Here is a 21,237-nt window from a genome sequence, read left to right as displayed (position 1 = left end):
GTTTTGTAGCATTTAGGGAAAAACAGGAAATAAGTAGGCAATTTTTCAAATCAAATATTTCATAGTTTTATTGCATTGGTAGGAAAATGCTCAAATTTTTCCGATGAGCAACAATAGAAAGAAAAAAAGGATGGTGTAACACTGAAACAATAATTAAAAACCCTCCTCCACCCTCCCTTCTTTATCCTGATCCTGTATAGTTGTTGCTTTGCTTTTTCCATTTCATTAAGTTATACAAAGAAAAAAAAAATAAAAAAACAAAAACAGAACCAACAAGTGATATTTTTGCAGTCTGTATCAAAGCAATTACAAAAATAAAAACCTTTAAACTCCAAATCTTTAAAATTTGCAATCACATTTTCAAATTCTACAAATAACAGAGAGAAACAAGTCCAAGCACAGTAGTTTATAAACTGTATTGAACCCATTACAAAGAAGCCTATGTCCTCCATTGTATACAATGTAACTATTTGTTGTGTGCAAATGCTGTGGTGATGCAACATCTATCGTATAAACCGGTGCATAGTCATGCTTGACATGTTCACGGGTAACATGCACAAACATAAAAGTACAATTTGGTTCTCAACTAAACTCAACTCAATCTTGAATTAAAAACAATGACAGGAAGATTCACGCACAACACAAATAAAGACCACTGAAAACAGAGGGAAGACTTACATTTGATCTTTGAAAAGATGAATCTATTAAAAGTAGCTGTTTGATTATACCACACATTCAAATGACTCAAAGAAAGACATTCTTTCTCTGTTTAAAACCCAATTCTTTTTTCTTTTTCTTCTTCTTTTTTGCTTCATGGTAATGTACGCAGTTTAGACAGTACATCACAGGGACAAAGATAACAGATATCTGTACAATCAGTCTAGGAAGAAATCAAAGTTCCCAAGTACATTAACACATCAAGCAGAATACAGACAACACACTGCCAGACTAGAAAGACCATTCACTATTGAATAGTGGACATTTCATACAGGAAATTCATGCTGTCATTTCCAACCGTGGATTATATGTGATGTTTCACCGCTATTGCACAGACTTTTTCTTTATATAGAAACAGCCCAGAACAAGATTGTTTTAACTCATATACAGGAACCACACTGGATTGTGAACATGGTAACAAATGATAGCAATGACAGGCTTTTGCTGTAAATGTTGCAATATCAAAAATCAGTGCCTGATTCTTAATCTCATTTCAGGTTCTGATCAGAGCCTAAGCAGGAAATAGACCTCAGGCTCTGACTCAGAGTGGGTGGTGCTTGCATCTGGAAGAGCGTCATCTGTATAGTAACGATCTCCGTAGTGATCCCTATTTCCATAATGCAATGATGTGCAAGCTCCTTCAGGAAGTCCCCTGTCTTCCAACTGACCAAGGTAGCCTGCTATATAGGAACCAGTAGAGTGTCTATTCGCTGATGGATTCTGTGTGGCCGGTTTATTCCTCAACACCACCCCACCCATGCCAGTGGTGCTGTTGAGCACCATGCCTGCCCGAGGCTTTAGAGCCTCTTGTTGCCTTTCGCGGGCACGGCTATTAATGTGACGAACTCTGCTTTGGCTCCGAGAAGACAGGCGACGGGTAAGGAGTGGAGGGGAATCGTCCATGTCTCTGGGAATGGCAGGAGCTTTGCTCGTTACTTGGGGTTGTGACAGCGAAGGATTTGCTTCATGATGTAACTGAGGAGACTGGGGCCTATCTCTATCACTGTCATCACCCTCCAGACTGACCAGCCTACGTAGCTGTTCTGTAAGTGGGTCACAAGACTGAGATTGGAGAGCAACCCCCCCCATAGTGCCCATCTTCCTTTGCTTCCTCATATGGGGAGTGATGAAACTGCGACTAATAATGTGATATTTGCTTTGGAAGTTGCATGATATGTCTTCAGAAGTCAGGTCTCCCAAAGACTTAGACTTACATTGGCCAGGGGCCGTAGAGTCTGTGGTTGCAGACTGGGCACAAGTTGATGAAGGCCTTAAATCTGAGTTTCGTGACACTGGTGCTTCAGTCTGTGAATGGTGCCTGCGATAGATGAGGGAACCATTCTTGTTGCACGACTGCCTCGTGGTGTGTGATTGTGTTTGACTCTGGGTGGGTGGCTGGGTGTTCTGTGGAGCTGAAGACACTGATGAAGGTGTAATGCAGTCATAGTCCAGGTGGCTGTACACTGCATCGCAGTCTGAGAAAGGGGAATATAGTCCTCTGTCTCTACAAAGGTTAACAGAAGCAGCTGGCTGGCTGGGCAGGCTTTCGGACGAGGAGAAACCTTTGTGGAAACACCTCACTTGCTCCCTCTCCATATCTTTATACTCTTGCCTGTTTCGATGTGAGATGTTCATAATCTGACTGCTGCCATGGCTCCACTGTTGCGTATAGGCAGTGCTTAAGTCTGTGCTGATGTTCAGGGCTTTAGAAATGCCCTGAGGAACAGAGCAGCTGGTCTGGCATTGCAGACTTGGGTTAGAGGGCCTAGAGTTGAAGGGTTTGTGAAAGGGTGAAGGATGGGAGTTGCTCTGATGTTGGTGATGACTGGATAGCCCATATGACAGTTGATTCATTGGGGACGGACACTGTGGAAGTGATGCAGGAGATGCGTGCGATGGGAACTGCTGCTGGAGAGCATGATATGATGAAGTCTGTCTTTGTTGGGAGTAGTTTGGGGTGGAGTCATGATTTTGGTAAATAGCATGCCGTTTGGTCGGACTTATGAACCCCTCCCATTCACTGCCATGTCTTGGTGAGGTCGGCATCATATCCATTGGATCCTCATCAACATTAATCTCCATTTCCTCAAAAGCATTACTAATTAATCTCTGGTGAAACTGAAAATCTTTGTTTACCGAGGAGCTTATCTGCCTTTTAGAAGTACCAGATTCTGTCTCTGGCATTTCTGGTGCCGGTGCCAGAGGATCATACACTTCCTCATAGACACTCTCCTCTGCCTCCTCCAGCTCTTTCCTTTCACCCCTCTGTCTGAGCATTTCTTCCCAACCAACATTGTGCCCCTTCACTGAGCCTTGAACTGCTTTTGCTGGAGAGGACCCAAAGCTATTGGAAGGCGTGCTCTCCAGAGTGTCTGCCTGAACATGGACTGTCTGTCTGCTCAGGTTGTATACTGATACAGGCAACAGCACCTCCTCATCCAGGATAGTGTAGACCTCCTCAAGTTCAGCAGTTTCTGGGCTGGATAAGAAGGCTGGAGCTGGTGAGGTCTTGCACGGTGAAGGGATTGTACCATTTACACTTGCTTTCTGAGGCGCCTGGTGGGGACCTAGTTGTTTATTGGTAAAAGAGGCCACAGCGGTCTTGACAGGAGACCTTAAATCTTGGAGAACTCTTGGAGTATTAGGCCTAAAATCTGGGTGTTGGGAAGGAGTGTGGTCGTGAGACAATGTTGTGCAATCATGATGGTCCATAGTGCTTTCAAACTGACCAATAAGAGCAGAGATAGAGCCACGTGTGTCCTGCTCAGTAGCCAAGGACACGGCATCAATGAGTCTGGAGATGGCGCTATCATGAAAAGAGCTGGGACTGTTCAGACCACAGTCCATACTGACAGGAGACAGAGGGCCTGCAGATGGGTCAGATGAGGAGGATGAGGAGATGGAAGGTGCAACTGTGAACGCTGTGCTGTTTGATGATGTTTCAGGTTTGTCTGACGTCATCTTGTTTGCAGAATGTGAGACCAAGCAGTTCTTCTCTGTTCCTGTGGAGTTGATGTTTGATTTGTTAACTCCAATTTTGTCTGACTGGATGTTTGCATAGGCCTCTTCCTTTGTTGATTCGCCTCCACCAATAACCAGATAAGAAGCCTCCTCTGACTGTCCTATTTGTTTATTTCTGTATGCCTTTGAAGGGGAAGAGATTCTTGGTTCAGCAGAAAATGATGATTCAACAAGAAGGTCTGCAGAGGAGGATCTGGGCCTATTGAGCGGGAGAACCCCTGTGGACACAGATAAATGAACAAAAAGATGAATGAATATCCCTACGTAAGGTACCATTTGATGTTTAACACCGAGCCAATCAACAATTAAATGACAACAATTAACAGTCCAGCCAATACAAGGCAATAGCAGTACGCAGACAAATGGATCACCAAATACAACTGTGAAAGGGAAGCTGGAAGATGTGGCTGTGGATTTGGGGGGGAAATAACGGCAGAATCCACATTTGCAAACATCAGTTTAGGAAAGAGATGATGAAATGGGATCAAATGGCACCACAATATACTTCTCAAACCACTTTCAAACAAAATACACTGGGTGGACGCAATACTGATATGTTTTTGAACGATGCAACCTTCAGACAATGGGTATTTTAGATTACCTGCAGGAACATCCTAGTCAGTTCTCTACTATCAAGAAGCACAACAAATGAAGATGGGACAGAAAAGGAATGTTAGGGTTTCACGGGGACTAAGCTCATGTACATAAACCGTGAGTTTTAGACAGTTGTAGCAGGATAAGAAAAGCAAAGGAGAGATATTAGAGAAAAGTTACATCTAACATCAGTGTGTTTGGCAATTCAAGGCCAAATCTTCCTTTAATGCGTGCCAGCTCGAAGTATGTCACTACAAATTCAGCAGCATTTTGTCATAAAATGTAAATTAATTACTTGAATAACAATGCAAATGTGTTTTGAAAGCCAAAGGTGAGCGTACTTAATGATACAGATGCCTGAGACTTGGTTTGTGAATGTAATCGATCATGTGTGAACCTCACAAGTGTCTCGATAGTTAATTAGCTTAATTCAAAAATATGTTTAATTCCTTGTGTTTTTGGCGAGGAAAATTACGCACCAATGACTGTGTCTGCGCCAAAATCGTGCTGTCCCTTGTTTGGCGAACAAAGCGACAGTTGTCCTTGAAGAAGCCTGTCTAAAGGCATGGAGATAGGTCTGTGGATGAGGGGGGGTCGGGGCTGAAGGCGTTTCTCCACCCCTCCTTCCTTTCCTGACACACCCTCCCCTCCTGTCCCTGCACCTGTGCCATTCTTTTGGTCTGACATCGAAACCACCGACTCTGACAGCACCATCTTGGTCTTCTTCCGTCCCTTTGCTGGGGCACTAGCTGTGCGGCGCAGGAGGTGATCACTGAGGGAGCGTTTGCGAAGGCCAGTGGAGTTTGTGTCCACAGGCGACTTGGAGGAACGGTTAAACAAACCACGGATACCTCTCAGCTGATGACCCTGAGGGCAGGAGGAAACGATGAGCAGAGGGAATGTTATTCTTAGAAAGATATTATGAACCAAGGCGCATTTTCTGAATGCAAGACGTTTAAGTGTTAATTTTCATAAAAACATTGACATTGACTGAGCTGACAGAAAATGTCACAATTGCATGCAATTACATGCATGGCCTATAGAGGGCAAACTTACTCCTTAAATAGCCACAATAAACAATATGCAAAAAGCTGTTGTGGATCATGCATGGTTACACTGCAAATGAGTCCATCCCCTTTTGACAGTAAAACAACAGCAAAATGTAATTCTGACTATAAACTGACCTTATGAGCAAACTATGTGACAACGTGGTTTAATGTCATATGCAAACAATTCAGCAAAGATGCGGCTGAGCACAAACTGCACTTTTGCATCATGCATTACTGTTTCATGCAGCACCACACAGAGCCCTGAGGACTCAGGATACCTTGTTAGATCCTAGAAAGTGCATTATGGTAAAGCTGGGGTTCAGGACTAGGGGGCTCCACTAGAAAGAGAAAGGATCGAAGGACCGTAACTGCAATGGATTGATTGATGGACTTTTTTTTTTACGTCAAATATGTAATCTTAGTTTTACGTTTGACAAAAGATGGCTGGTAGGGGTGGGGGTGGGGTGGTAATATGATCATACAGCACTTACCTTCCCATAGACATCATGGACTGACACATGCACAAAGATAGAAGCCTCAGTGAGTCCCTCCAAGTAAACATGTCTGTAACCTGTTGCACGAAAGAAGGAAACATGATGGTGTGGGACTAAGTAAAAGAAAAATAACAGCAGCCATCAAACTGGTGATTGGGTAGCCAAAAAACCGGGCAGATCACTCTACAAATCAAAAATGGTGTGGCCAAAGTCACAAAGTATGTGCTCTGGTGTGAGTCCATTTATTTTGGAGATCCGGATTTAAGAGCAATTCTACAGAGGCAGTTAAATTCATAACATTCATACAATAAAAAGTTCATTTAAATCTGACAAATTATGCACAAACCAGGCATCAGGCTGCTGAAGGCAACTGTGCGTTGACCAATAAAGTCCCGTCCAATAGGGTCATGGTCCCAGACCAGGAAACGCACCAAAGCTACCTCAGCCATGTGGAGTGTAAAGGAAAGAGTCTCCTCCCACACAGGGTTAAAACCTGAGCAAAATACACATTCAATATCATTACAATCTGTTCCATCTGTCACATTCAAGGACATAAATACTGTTCATCCTACAAGTCACAAAAACACTAAGACAGATGTTGATAGAAGTGATGTGTGAAATGCTGCATTTCATGGATCAATGCTTTGTGCACTAATCTTGCTATAGTGTTGGGGTCCCATGGCCTCGCAACCCCCCCGTGTGTGGAGACATGTTAGGGGTGACACTAGCATGTTTATAACTAGTAAATCTGACTTTTGACCCTCGCAGTGCTTCAGATCCAGTGGCTATGGGTTTATCTCTACTTTGCTTTGTTAGGAGTTCATAGAAGTAAGATCCTATTAGGCCGTAACTGGATTTGATATGATAGTATTCATCTCGCAGCTGACAGGTTGGTGAGGCAGGGAAAAACCAAGGCAAAAGTTCTAGAAGTAAACAGTCAGAGGGAGATGACGTCATTTCAACATAAACAGGTGTCATTCGGGACTGACGTTTAGCAAATCCTGAATGACTTAAAACTTCCCTCAGTCGTTTTGTGAGTGTACAGTAATGCGAAGTTGATCAGTGTGCGTCTAACCATTGTCATCAACGACTCGTGTCTGTTCCTTGCAGCAATCAACTGGAAGACCAATGATCTCCACCTCCACAAAAGGATCAATAATCTAATAGAGGAGAAAGGACAATGGAATTAACGCATGCATATAGATTAATACACACACATACCTCTGAGTAACTAACGTAACAAATGTTGCTTATATCTATGTGTGTGGGGTTTTTTTTTTTTTTTTTTTTTTTTACTTCTCCGCGGTCCCCAAGCATGGAGTCTGGTGGTTTGGGTAACTGCTGTCCACTAATGATCTTGAGAATGAGCTGTTTCTTGGGGTAAGCTGGAAGTGGGTCATCGCTGAATGGGTTGAAGGAGCCTTGAGGGGATGGAAGACAGCAGAGCAACTTTGATTTATGTCATCACTCAATCCCGAACTCCAACACCCCGACCCATGTACAAGAGTGAAAATAAGAGACATATTCAAAAACATACGAGAGTTTGATGTCGATGCAAATATATTCACATACACACAAGCATAACTGTCGTATGTTTTCAGCAAACGTTGCATTGGAGCAGTTTAGTAATCTCTTTGTGCTGTAACAATTCAACAAGTCCATAAAGTAATGAATAGAAAATAGTTTTAGTTCACTGGGGCAAGCACACAGAACTGACTAGTTATTTAGTTACATTTTTTGTTATATATTATAACGATATCATCTTAAATGCTGCATTCATTTGGAACCTTTCATTTCATGGTAACAGTTACATATGCAATACTATCATAAGGTATGCCATGCTTATATTATTATTATTATTATTATATAACTATTACTTATCCCCTTGTTCCTTGTATGTATTTTTGAGGCAACATAATTCCATTCCTACAAAACCAAATTCTGTACTTGAACCCGTAACTTGGATCTGAACAAGACAAACAAACTGTAAATCACTGCGTGCTTGAACAAACATGCACTTTATAGATGAATTTGTGTTGGTTTGTGTGCATGCGGTCTGTTTCTTGCAGTACCTTTACACATGGGAGGGGGCTTGAGGACATAGCCACTGCTGCCGTTCACCATGAACTTGGCTCTGTTGAGTTGCATCATCCTGCCCTCTGTTTGGTAGTTCAGAGCAACTGAAGGTGATAAAATAAAGAGGAAAATGTATTTTGTTCCACTTATTTTGACCAAACGTCTACCCACATATAGTGTTCCATCCATTCATTTGATCATTATCCAGATGACACTGTGAAACTGAAAATCACTGATGAAGAATATCAGACTGTGGCAGAAATGAAAAATCATTTGAGGATTCAGATTTTTCTCGGCGTCTGTGTCTTTGACATTCATCACATATTCTTTGGTTTATTCATAACTTCTAGTTATTCAGCATGTGAGTCTATGCAATCATGAAACCTTTGTTAAGCAAATGATTAAGGAAACAGGCACAAAGAAAATGAATACAAATCACAGATCACAGGTCATCTTCAGTTTGGTATTTGTTTATCTACCACAAAGATTCTCCTCTGTAACGGTTGCTTTTTGGCAGAACTTGAAAACATCCTTTCTTAGATTGAGAGACCAACTTGAACTCTGAAGTTAACAAAAAAGAGAGACAACTGGCTGGGACAGTTTGGATTTTGGTTTTCATGATGCTCGCACTATTATTTCATGTATTGTGTATTATGAAAGTATTCCTTGTGTTTGCATGCAATGCCTATTAAGTCATTATATATCAATGACAGGTATGTGGCCAAAGGGAAGACACTTTGTGTTTTCATAAACATGCAACCTCTAAACAGGAAAAAAGCTTTGAACAACTGTCATACCCAACTGGCAGCCCACATTCCAGTAGAACTGGGGGTTGAAGTTGGATGAGTCAATACGATAGGCTGAGGGATAAATCCGTGACAGCTGCCTCTGATTAAAAGTCAGGAATTGTTCAGCCCTGTGATGGACCAGAGACTGTGCTCTGGTCTCGCTGAATGACAGAACATCACCTGGAGTACCTGAAGAGAAATATTGGTTAGTCATGAGTAAATAACTTGAAGGTAAAGACTGGATTTGTCTGTTCGATAGTGTGTAAAGGAGCCAGAGCTTTGGCATTTCACCTTCATTCAGACACTCCTGTGAGGCGACGGAGTTAGTGAACACCACCAGGTTTGACAGATCTCTGCTCAGTTTCATTGTCTTCCTCTTCCTTCCCCCCCTTGAGCATTTGACAGTAGACAGAAGACATAGAGAATGAAACGGATACGAAGAAATGCAGAAGTTTATCTACCCATTTTAAATACGTATAATGGCAAAAACAAATTCAGAAAGACAGCTTGCAAACCACAGGAAAGAGCTTCAAAGACAAGCACATGCCGTGCAGGAAAATGCACATTCACATGCACTCCCTCAAAATATAACACAAATCTATGCAACTGTCTTGCACAACAGTCAGTCACATAGCCATTCAGACGCACTGTTGCAGGAATCTGCATTGTGACAGCTACCAAGGCCATGCATATATGAATATGCAACCAGAAACAGTGACTGAGATAACAAAGAGAGACAAAGGCCTGATAGAGAGAATGATGATGGAAAACACAGCTGAATTTCCATATTTCTTGCCCAGTGCTCACTCACAAAGGTAGAGTTGAAAAAGAGACAGGGCTGAACAAAAGAATGTCTATGAAAGAAAATCGTGCTGCTGGATGAATACCCCGAAAAAAATTCTCTTTCCTTCGGGATCTGTTCTCTGTTCAGTAGCAACGTGAAAAGAAAATTCATAATGATGCTTGAGGAAAGATAGAGCTTTCCTCAAGATGGAGCTCCATGGGATACTGGATGGATGCAATGCAGGCAAAAACATGGGGAAATGGTGGAAATTAACTGATTTCATTTACTCCATTTCATTGCAATTCTGAGGTGCTGTACATTTTAAAAGTAGATTAAAATACCTTAACAGTTTAAATTATCTCCAGCTTGACAAACTATATCAAGTACATCAATCTTTCACTGAACAGTGGCCACTATGCCAAGTACAAAATTATGGATAAAAGTCAATTATTACATATCTCATAAAGTTGGCAGGAGTAACGTGAGTTAAACAAAACTATAAGTGTATTGATGGCATCACTACCTTAAATCATGCGATGAGACTGTAGCACTGTGTTGAACTCATCTAGGGTGTGTTGTAGAAATTATGAATTCAACTTAAATTTTAAGTGAAATATTTAATGTTGTTTTTTTTTTTCTTTCTGAATTTATAATATGTCAATGCAACCAACAGGCACAGGAGAATGACTTTCTCTGAGGTTAGGTTAGGGTTAGGGAGAGGAACATAGGATCGGAATCTTTCTTCTCGTTTGTTCTGACTGATTTCTGGGTGCTTGAATAGAAGAGCTCAGGAGAAACCTCTATTTTATAATCAAAAAATAATAATTCACTTCAATATAATATGAGACCTTTAAAAGTCCATTTGAGAAAATCAACCTCATAAATAGTAAAGATAAGTCCATCTTTGAACATCGTTTCCCATATAACCCCAGCTCTGAGCCACTGGATGTGATGCCCTTTGTCTTGACTTCATGCATCCCAACTGCTCTCTCTTTGCTCTTTTGCATTTAGGATGTCTTGAAAGTGAGTAAAGTGACCTGCTACTGATCTCATCTGAGCAGTAAATCTTAACTGGGCAGCAGTGATTATTTTACACTTCTTATCTGGTATATTTAAGATTTTAAATGGGAAAATAAACAAATCAGGAATGTCCCCTCTGCTCAAAACAACTATGGATGATCACTGGACAAGCTTTAGCTGGCTTAATGCTTCCAGCAGGCAGCAGCTATCAAACCCCATAACTGTCAGTGTTTGTCCGCATGGTGGTGAAGCAAGTCCAAGGTCACCTGTTGAACTGTCCTCCAGTTTCCCTCCCAGACTTCTCTGGACTGTCCTCCTCTTTGTCCACGCTTTGGCATGTCAGCCTAGATTTGGAGTGCCTCTGGGGAACCAAAACACACACACACACACACAAACACACACACGGGAGCACATGAGCACACAGTATAATTTAATATGATTTCAAATTAGCTTTCCAACCATCAACCAGCGTATTACGTATGTCTTTCCCATCATTTGGTATCCTGAGGCAAATGTCACACATCATACATGATACCAACCTACACACAAAGTTGCAGGACAGCAGGTGGTGCTTGTTTGTCGTAATCGTTTCATTGAGGCATCTGTATGATTCATAGCGTCATTGTAATAGTAGTTTGAGTGTGTTTGTGCAAGTCAGTGGGTGTTTGAGGTATACAGTGTATAATTATAGAGAATTGGAACTCGCGGTTTGGGTTTTGTTTTTTGTGTTTGTTTTTTTTTCCTCAGAGAAAAGCAACACCTCCATTAGAGCTAAACTGGAGTTGAGAAGGGGACGATGGTTGCAGTAATTACAGGGTTTAGGCTTCTTGCCAACAGATTTCATGCACCCATTCTTGCATGCATATATAAACATATGTGGGAGGTTGTATAATATGCAAAGTGGGGAAACATGAGAAGAATGAAGGAGATGTTAGAGGGTAAAATTTGTAAAAATAAGGGAAAGAGGAAGATGATAAAAAGAAGTGAATGGTTAAAAGTAAAAGGTGGAAAGAAATTATAGTCTATCATAAAATTTAATTGATGCTATCTTCAACAATCTAAAGGGCTGATGGAGAAATGATGTGCATTCCACAATATTTGTCTCCTTTATGGACACTATAAGGAGCTTTCAGAAGGACAAACACATATCTCAGGGAGCATCTACATCAAAAAAATATGCCCTTCAGATCTGCATGTGTAATTCACCGATGCGACTGACACATGCATTCACTACATTGAGCTGTTGTGAGGATATGGAAATGGAATAAAAGTGTGGCAGTATATATTATGACCCTGCGCCCCTCCCACATGCTTCACAAAAGGGTCTCTATATTAGCATTTTCTATGCGTTATTTTGAGGAAGGCCTTTCCGCTTCTTAGTTGTGTTTGAGTCAGACTAATATCACACTATAAATAAAAGTGGAAAAATGTGATCAAATACAACAGCTATTCAGTAAATCCTGGCTGTAGGACTTTTAGCTGTATTGAAACAACATTTGTGGTCATATTTTAAACTATATTATGTTGCTGCTTGTTGTTGCTGGTGTGTTGTATTGTGTTGCTTTTCATTGAGGACATTGAGGAGCGTATTTCTTTGACTCAATTATATCAAAGAGGGCAAAAAAAAAATGTATGTAGAGTGATACATATAATGGAAAAGCTTTATTTTTCTCCAAGTAGGTCATTTAATCAGAACAAAATTATAAGTTATAAGTTATAAGTTATAATTTGATGTGGATGAATAAACTGATTTGAAGTCTTGCCAAAAGGAAGATGAAAAGACACATGTGCATGTCTGTACAGTAAATGTACAGTACAGTACATTAGAGCGGCGGGAGGCAGCCAGGAAGCAGAAGGACTGGAATCTACATCTACCCTGGCTTCCTCTCACAGAGAAAATAATCCACTCATCACTCATCACATTACAACTTGTTTGTTTCAGATGTGTCAATATGTTGTGATTTTGGCTATTTACTGAACTGTTTCTTATGATAACTATAGTTTTCTTCTATCTTGACACGTCTATCACAGCGTACCTCTGGAAAGCAAAATGCATCCACTCGAAACATGTGACCTGGCCGCCACATTCATCAGCTCCTCTCAATAAAATCAAGGTGTTGATTTTGTGCTGCACTGCAAAGGTTTCACTGTCACTTCTCCTGAAAATGAGCTAACCTGATTCAACACCCCAAATAAATAGATTGAGAATGAAGAAAGAATGCAATTTCCTCACCTTCTGTTTAAGAGTGGTGATAAGGGATTTGCTCTGGGATTTCTTCAGAACCCCTCTGGAGCTCTAGAGAAAAGGAGAACACATTAAGAAACTCTTCATGCGTGTGTGTGTGTTTGTGTTTGTTTACATTCATGTGTGTAGATCATGTGGTGTGAATCTAATAACAAGCACATTAGCGCCCAGTGAGTCACTTAAACCCTGAAGCTCAGAAGCTGGAGGAGCTCCAAGAGACACAAGCCAAACCAGCACAGCACAGCTGAGTACCAAAAAGTACCAAAAAGAGAGAAAGTGAAAAAAGAAGAAGGAAATTTACAGTCATGATGACAGAGACAAAAAAAGATTTCTACACAGAATGAGGTGAAAGGGATCACCAACAAAGTGAGAGGAGATAAAAAAAGAGGAGGAAACCCTGATGCATAATACCAACCACATTAAAATGGCTGTCAGAAAACTGAAGCTGCTATAAATAGCACACAAGGAATGCAGGGAAATTAAATATTAAGTAACACTGCAGATATTTAGTGTCCCATCACTGAGTGTGTTTTGACATGGGTTTGACGAAACACCACCCATGTGGGCGGAAATAGCATGGTCCCTTCAGCATGGCCTGAGGAGAAGCTGTTTGGCCATTTTGTTCTGTTCAGATGGTTTGCTTCACTTTTGAGCAGTAACTACCGAGTTTTTTTGTTTGCCCCCTTTCTTCATCTGCTGACAAGGACTTCTCTGCTCCATATGCAGCTCTGTCTTGATGCTCATACCTGCCGGAGGTTTTTCTGGAGGCCCTGGTGCGTGGCCCGCAGCAAAGCTCGGATGCTGAAGCTGTCAGTATCTTCCTTGTCTCCAATTCTAGACTCCTTTAGGAGGGAGTCCAGTTTCTTTCGAATGTGAGACTCGACCTGATGGTGACCATTGTCCTGTGCGACAGAAGATAATAGTTAGTGGGAAAGATTGTAAAAAATAAAGTTGGGCAAGCAAGACAGCCGTAACAGGAAATGAAGGCGGTTGGTACCCTTTTTACCTGCTTTTCAAGTTGAGCTGAGCTATTATTTTAGTGATAATTAGCAGCCTGACTCATTGTCTTAACTCGTTAGTGAGCTAATTATCCCACAAATCCATTCGCTTGGGGTTAGCCTTCAAACAAAATGACCAACTGTGCTAATGATGCTCACAACTACAATACTTGCCACAGTTTCATTTTTTCATTTTCGCTTTTATTCATCAAAGTCTAAATGCTCCACCTCTTTGCATCTTTTTGGAAAGTGGAAGTGAACCAACTTGGTTTCAACAGAGGAGCCCGATGGGTGATGTCAAGTACTCTATATTTATAAACAGTTTATGTGGGCAGTGTGTCCAGCCCCTATGAGCACCGACACATCTTCTTCTATAAAGGTATGAAAGCAAACTGCTAAACAAATGGCAAACAAATTACTGGAAAATACGACAAATCCACGGGTAGGCCTACATGTTCAAGCCAGAATCAGATCAGGACTGAGCATCATAAATATCTGCAACAAGTATGATTACCCAAGCGTATCCGTTCAGTGCAGTGCTCATATCCTTCTTACTGTCTGATATAACAGCAGATTTAGCCTTTCAATCTCCCGTGCTGCCTGCTAATAGCTGTACATGCAGGAAAGGGAGCAAAATGACAACTGAAGGGGAAAATTGCTGCTGTCATGAAATACCAAAGCTAATGTTAATGTCATTCTGCTGTCACTAAACACTGTCACTGTTAGTTTCTGGGGGTACGTTAACTGCCTTTAAAACTGCAAGTAGTCTATTTCAGGAGAACAAGCTGTGCTCGCAGCAGAAAGCCATTCAAAGAAATCCTTGGCAAAGTGGCACGGTGTTCAGAGCAGGCTTTGGTCTCACAGGGTTCACTTTCAAATACATTTACGTCCTCGTCTTGACATCTGGCCACATTTAGCATTTGCATCTGTCCCCTCAGTGAATACAAAGGTTACACTGTTCCAAGTGTCCAACTTAAACTCTGAACATCTTGAAAATCTAATGCTTGGTTTTAACTCCTCAAAGTCCTGTATTCACTATTGACTAGATGTTAATATAAGTGTGTATTTGTGAAACATTAAAACAGACATATCAGCCAACAGCCAAGATTAATAGTAGCAATAGTTCGGTATTTTGGGAAACAGATAAAAAGATCCACACTTTTTTTAACACTGCATTTGTTAAAATCAGCCTCATCCCCATTATTACAAAAATGAAGCACACTGCAGTGAGCTGTAAACTAATGAATCATGACCATTTTCCACCACCAGGTGTAAAGTAACACACCAGTAAGTTCATGTACATCTGCAGGACCTAACTGCGAAACTGCTATTGCAAACCTTTACAACAGGTGGTATATGGTGGAAGTGTGGAGCCTGTCTGACGTTGCAAACAATTCCCCGTAGTGCAAAATCTCAATGCGAATACATGTTAATTAAAAAGTACTTATGTGGTATGTAGATGCAGACAAAGTAAATTAAATTTGAATAAAAAAAAAAAAAAAAAGAGGGGGCGAAATTCAAGCAGCATAAAGATTGACAACGTATACAGATGTTTTGATTCAAAGCCCAGTATTACTGCAGTGATAGTGGTGTTTAATGAGCTGAATACAAAACCCTTCATTAGTGGAAACCTGCCACCTCCCATTTAAAATGCAGTGATAATCCAAAGTGGCATTTCTGGCCCTCTTACCTCCAGCTAAATGTGGAAGAATGATGCAATTTTCAGTTACACAACGAGACCATCTGGAGTGTTTTCCTGCTTTAAATGTGGGAATGGGGATCCTGGCAATAGTGTTTCACTGAATAAATAAATGACTGAATGAATGATGAAAATTACAAGAGTTTAGGGGGGACGTATATCCACAAATAGCAATAAGACGCTCTGACATATTTTACAATCCAAGTTCTTGCACTGATTTAATATTTATATCTGCTTCATTAAGCGTTGATTATTCCGAAACATTAAAGCACTAAAGCAATGATGATCAAAAAAAGCATTGCAGGCACAAACATCACTACCCAATTACTTAAGTCATAAGATCCAGCACATCATTAAGCTCCATTATCTAATTTCGGTTTGTGATGCCTGTCTGTGGAGGGGTGTGTCTGAACCTCTAACATCATCAATCTCGCATTAAGTTTTCTTTTTCTGTAGTTTTTTTATTTCATAATCTTTTTTTCTGATAGGGCTGTTGCTGTCTCAGTGTTTGATGAATAGATTAGGCAGCACTGAAATAACAAATATGGACCCAAAAAGAAAGTTTCCTAAACAGATGCAGGCAGCAGGTTAAGCAAAAATAATATAAAAATCACATTGGACTGAAAAGGTTTATCTGTTTATCCATTTCCGGGTCATGGGGGGTGCTGGAGCCAATCCCAGCTCACATTGGGTGAGGGCGGGGTCACCCTGGACAGGTCACCAGTCCATCAGTCCAACAACCACCCACACTCACACTCAGACCTACAGACAATTTAAAGTCACCATTAACCCAAACATGATGTTTTTGGACGGTGGAAGGAAACCCACACAGACACAGAGAGAACATGCAAACTTGTCACAGAAAGGCCCCAGGCCGGGAACCGAACCCACGACCCCACAACCCCACAACCCCACTATTCTGTGATAACAGTGCCACCACTATGTCACCGTTCGGGCCTATTTGAAAACACTGAATATATATTTCATTCTTTCTTTCTTTCTTACGTTACTGCTTTTGAGCTTGAAGTCGTCCTCAATTTCATCTGCGCTGTCATCATCAGATACTTCCCCTTCCTCTGCGTCAGCAGACAGGTAGGCAGGGAGACGCTTCCCCTTGAGGGAGGACAGAGAGACAAAAGACATCGAAGAAGTGTGACAAACATGCATCCGACCTTTTTACATGTCTCAAATGCAACACAACCCTTCTCTCAACTCTCTCACAGGTTGTACGTCTATAACAGTCAGGCATTCACTTGATGATGAACACAAAAATGGACAGACACACATTAAAGTAGCCGCCTCCTTTATTTGGCTTATTTCACTGCTGGTTACTGTTTACAGGCTACTGCTGCCACCGATAACCCCACAAGAGGGCATAAAACACACACTTGTACACACACATACCAACACACACAATGTATAATCAGCTATAGATTCTGTTAGAAGCTCCCTGAGCAGCTCTTTCAGCAGAGTGGAAGCCCATTAGTGAGCCATTCTGAAGGTGTGAGTGGGAGTCAAGATTTTCTAAGCTTCATCTTCTTCTTCTTCTTTGAAAAATCAATTGCCAACTCCGGCAGCTTCCTGCTTATATGTGTCTTTCACCGGCTGTCATAAGCACCGCCAGTCGTCCACCCTCCCCTCCTTCTCGCTGTGACTGTCCAAAAAAACCCTGCTAACATCTTTCTCTACTTTGCAGTTTTTGACTCTCTGTATCGCTCGCTGCAATGAGGGGATGAAGAGAGGAGAAAGGCTCTCAACAAATGCAGGGAAGGGGTGGAAAGGGATGGAGGAGAACTGTTAGGGAGGACTAAAGGCCTTTATAGAAAATCAGTAATGTGTTTTCATTTTTCAGACATCTGGCTGGTGAGGGGGTAAGCCAGAGCTCCCTTTTCCAGGGAACAACGGAGGTGTCCTTTACAGATAAAACAATTATTTGGTTTTAAGACAATAAAACAATAAATGCTGAAAGCTTTTGCACATCTAAATGTGCCATCTCCATGGGCAGGATATTCTGCGTCTGAGCCCATCAAAATAAGAGCTAAAAAGAGCTTAAAAAGTACAGCTCAGCTGTTGGGACTTTTTTCTTCTTCTTCTTCTTCTTCTTTTCAAGCACCGATCATCGAACAAAGAACCTGCCCTGCCTTTTGGAGCTCTGACACTTTTTGTTGCACAGAGATAAGCTTGCTGTGAAAAGTCAACAGTTTTCCACAATGATCAAGCATATTTTCAAAATGTGCAACTTGTCCTTCAAGCTCATGGTTGAACTAGATGCTCATCTCACACATAACCATTCAACTCTAACTAAGACTTTTTGCAGAACTCTGAAAATATCAGCTTGTGTTCCCTTCTAAGTAACTAGTAATCCATACATGCTGAAAATGCACTGACATCGGTCAACACAGCGCATCGTACAATCCCGTCAACTTTTCAGTCTTAAAGCGTGTGAACTGCCCCACAATGTTTTGAAGACTTAATGTATGTCTGTGTGTTATGGATTGATTTCAAACTCATGACAGAGTTTAAAAGCTCATTCGAGTGAGTGAAATTAGAGATAAAATGCTGTTGTTGCAGCTTTTTTGTTTTTTATACTTTAGCCTTACTTAAAATTCTAATGTGGTAAAACACAAAGTGTACTTCTTTTTATGGAACACAAACCTCACATCATTCAGTCATCCTGAATTGTAATATCAATGAATAACAGTTTTTGAAAAATAAGATGTTCACAACATCAATACATGCCAGCCACTTTTCCTTCTTTCTTTTCACATACATGAGTAATACAATGGCCCGGTTTGGTCCTACCTATCAACTCTTCCTTCTCACCCTTTTTGGCAATATCTTGTGTTTTCACAGTGTCTTTTTCACACAGTCTTCCTGAGTACCGCACAGCACATGAAGTAAAATATGTTGAGCCGTGCTCTGTTTTCTCACATGAATTGAGAGCTGTGATTATTCTAATAGCCGAGTATATTTTAATGCATCAATATATTTTTTATTTTAAAATGCATGCACTATTACTCCATCCATCCATCCATCCATCCATCCATCCATCTGGTCTTACTTTGATGAGTATTTTGCCCTGCAGGCTGTGAGGGCTGGGTAAAGTTTTAGAGTCTCTGGTCAGTGCATCTCCAACATCGAGTTTATCTCCAAAAATCTCTCGCAGGTATTGAGCTATCTTTTTTTGCTGCTGGATGCTGCAGTGGTTCTCGATTGACAGAATAACCGGGTACCTGCAGGGAAAAAAGGGCAGATATTTATACTCTGGTTTCTAAGCGAGAATCACATTTCAAACTGAAGCTTAGTTTCTCAAATCCAACAGACAGAACAGAGAGGTCAACGCTAAAAATACAGCTGCATAAGCGCGCCCCTTTTTGTGGCATGGTGTGTGTTTGTGTGTGTTTTCATTTAGAAAGGGTGAAATGACTTGTGGCCACACAGCAGCACACCTCAAATGTCAGGTTTGTCAGACTGACAGCTCTCCCCCAGGGGACAGAACCCGATTCTCACCTCCACCTCTATTCCCGCAACACAGACTCAAACACACACTTAAACGCACAAAAGGATCTTTTGCCAAAGACAAAAAGAGGGAAACATCCAGAGTTATTTCATCTTGAACGCAGGCAGTGAAACCCAGGGGCGCCTCTCAGGTGAAACAGTGAGGCAGCTCAGTGAGCTATGTAATGTGTGTGTATGTGAGCATGTCACTGAGAGCAGAAACTCACTCCATTGAACTCAACCCAGGGATCATTAATTAACAAAACCAGGTCTCGCTGATGATAAAATATCAGCAGAATATAAATGGTGAGAGGAGCAAACAGAATGGAGAGATTAATTCAAGATGTTGAATTTAATAAACTGCTCTCAATGTCAGCATATTTACAAATGACTAATTAATAAGAAATTAAATCTGCAGGTATTTTCTAATTAGCAAATGTGAATTGCCTTATCTTCATTGTTTACTACAGATAACTGGATAAATAGTAGGACTCAAAGATATTCCCAATCACACAACATATAAAATGATCCAAGAAAATCAATAAATACTGAATAAATTAACAGCAAAAGCAAATTCTCATCCACCTTTTATCTGGTTGGGGAAACAGCACAAAGTGTGAGTGAGTGAGTGAGTGTGTGTGTGTGTGTGTGTGTGTGTGTGTGTGTGTGTGTGTGTGTGTGTGTGTGTGTGTGTCCTTCAATCAATTGATCAGCTGATAGTTTCAGCTCTTATTCGTTGAACACATTATGTAAAAACCAAAAAGAAATTAAAGAGAGGGAAAAGCAGGATAAGTCAAAGGGCATAGCAGGCAGCCATTCACTAAAAGGGTTTTAATGTGCTTTAATGTGAGCAGGTCTGACAGTTCCTAAAGTGTCGCCCCATCTCTCTTTTGTCTTCGTGTTGTTTCCCTGTTTTGCTTTAACATTACCGTTTTGTTCTGTGATTCATCACTGAGTTCGTGCTGCTTGACATGTTTTACGTACAATCAATTCAAAGGTCAACAACTTTCACGCATCAGTAAGGTCAAAGAAACCAGATAAAAGGTGGATGAGTGTTTCCTTTTGTTGCTGCATGTTAATTTATCCAAACAGCAGCCACAGCAGCTCTTAAGATGAGAGAGGAACAGGTTGACCTCACAAGCTGCAAAGTCCGCTTATTACAAACAACTTTGGTCCAGTTTTTTGGGAAAGTCTCTTACAAATATTGTCAGCTGGCAAACCAGACAACAACTTTAAAGCTCCGTACCTGACACAATATATTTGGTTTATTCAGTTCATACAAAAGCTAATGGGTAAAAATAATTCAAAAGTCTGGAGGATTTATGCTCAGCTGTGTTGCTTGCAGCCAGTCATTATCCCATCATCATTGATTTTCAGTTATGAGAGCTGTAGCAACCTTTTAATCTAACTATCAATAAGAAAGCCAGTTACAGAGTGTTGAACTGTCCCTTTAAAACCAGTAACAATAACAAAGCATCAAAACTGAGACAGAAGTTAAGTTGACAGCTATTATATAAGACAACTTTGATCTGATCTGAGTGATTGTTCCAACAACCCCCTGCCAATTGTCGTTACTCTTATTGATTCCAGTATTTAATTTCAATATTGCTTGCACTTCAGAATAAAATGCTATTTTATAACACAGCTGCTGCCGTCTAAAGTAGCTGCAATGGATGTGAGCACGAGACAGCGCGCTGCATCATTCACCACTTTGTTTGGGTATTGTTGGACCCAGCAGAGACAAACGTTTCCTCGGGGAGCCGGAGGAAATGCTGCAAAGCAGATGGCTCAGTAATAGGTGCTAATTACTGCCAGGAACAGTGTTCTCTGAAGAAGTCAAACCTGGCTTTTTAAATGTTGCCACATACACTGCCTGTCCAAAAAAATAGTCAACACCTAGATTTAACTAAGCAAATAGGTAAGAGCCTCCGACTGCATAATTACTGCATGGATGATTATGTTTCAGCTGGCAACAAGTTGCTGATGCAGTGAGTAGCTTCTCATTTCTTAAACAACCCCATGTCGGAAGACACATCCCGCGGTTGCAGAACAGATGTTAATCTGTTTCAGAAGGGTCAAATTATTGGCATGCATCAAGCAAAGAAAACTTATAAAGAGAACGCTGAAACGATGATTAAAGTTGATTAAGAATTGTCCAATGCATTATTAAAAACTGGAAGGATAGTGGGGAACCATCATCTTCAAGCAAGAAGCATTGAATGACTGCAACTGATGATCACTTAAACGTTTGGTG

At 41.0% G+C, this 21,237-nt stretch overlaps 1 protein-coding gene across 1 annotated transcript in view; it reads right to left on the bottom strand.

Moving 5' to 3' along the window:
- Window positions 1-190: 190 nt before the first annotated feature.
- plch1 (phospholipase C, eta 1) overlaps window positions 191-21,237 on the bottom strand; it is a 50,667-nt gene continuing 29,620 nt past the window's right edge. Inside the window, exons 10-25 of the mRNA XM_029517189.1 lie at window positions 18,547-18,718; window positions 16,491-16,598; window positions 13,535-13,690; window positions 12,777-12,839; window positions 10,810-10,904; window positions 9,031-9,128; window positions 8,749-8,928; window positions 7,948-8,055; window positions 7,172-7,296; window positions 6,951-7,035; window positions 6,222-6,368; window positions 5,873-5,952; window positions 5,660-5,719; window positions 4,812-5,199; window positions 1,694-3,956; window positions 191-1,624 (exon numbers count right to left, since the gene is read on the bottom strand). Coding sequence (XP_029373049.1) covers window positions 1,222-1,624; window positions 1,694-3,956; window positions 4,812-5,199; window positions 5,660-5,719; window positions 5,873-5,952; window positions 6,222-6,368; window positions 6,951-7,035; window positions 7,172-7,296; window positions 7,948-8,055; window positions 8,749-8,928; window positions 9,031-9,128; window positions 10,810-10,904; window positions 12,777-12,839; window positions 13,535-13,690; window positions 16,491-16,598; window positions 18,547-18,718 — 4,531 coding nt within the window. The 3' untranslated portion in view covers window positions 191-1,221. The remainder of the gene's footprint in view (window positions 1,625-1,693; window positions 3,957-4,811; window positions 5,200-5,659; window positions 5,720-5,872; window positions 5,953-6,221; window positions 6,369-6,950; window positions 7,036-7,171; window positions 7,297-7,947; window positions 8,056-8,748; window positions 8,929-9,030; window positions 9,129-10,809; window positions 10,905-12,776; window positions 12,840-13,534; window positions 13,691-16,490; window positions 16,599-18,546; window positions 18,719-21,237) is intronic.

The sequence above is a fragment of the Echeneis naucrates genome, chromosome 13, assembly GCF_900963305.1.
Source record: "Echeneis naucrates chromosome 13, fEcheNa1.1, whole genome shotgun sequence".
In the NCBI taxonomy this organism is placed as follows: domain Eukaryota; kingdom Metazoa; phylum Chordata; class Actinopteri; order Carangiformes; family Echeneidae; genus Echeneis; species Echeneis naucrates.
This window is presented reverse-complemented; position numbering and strand designations above follow the sequence as displayed.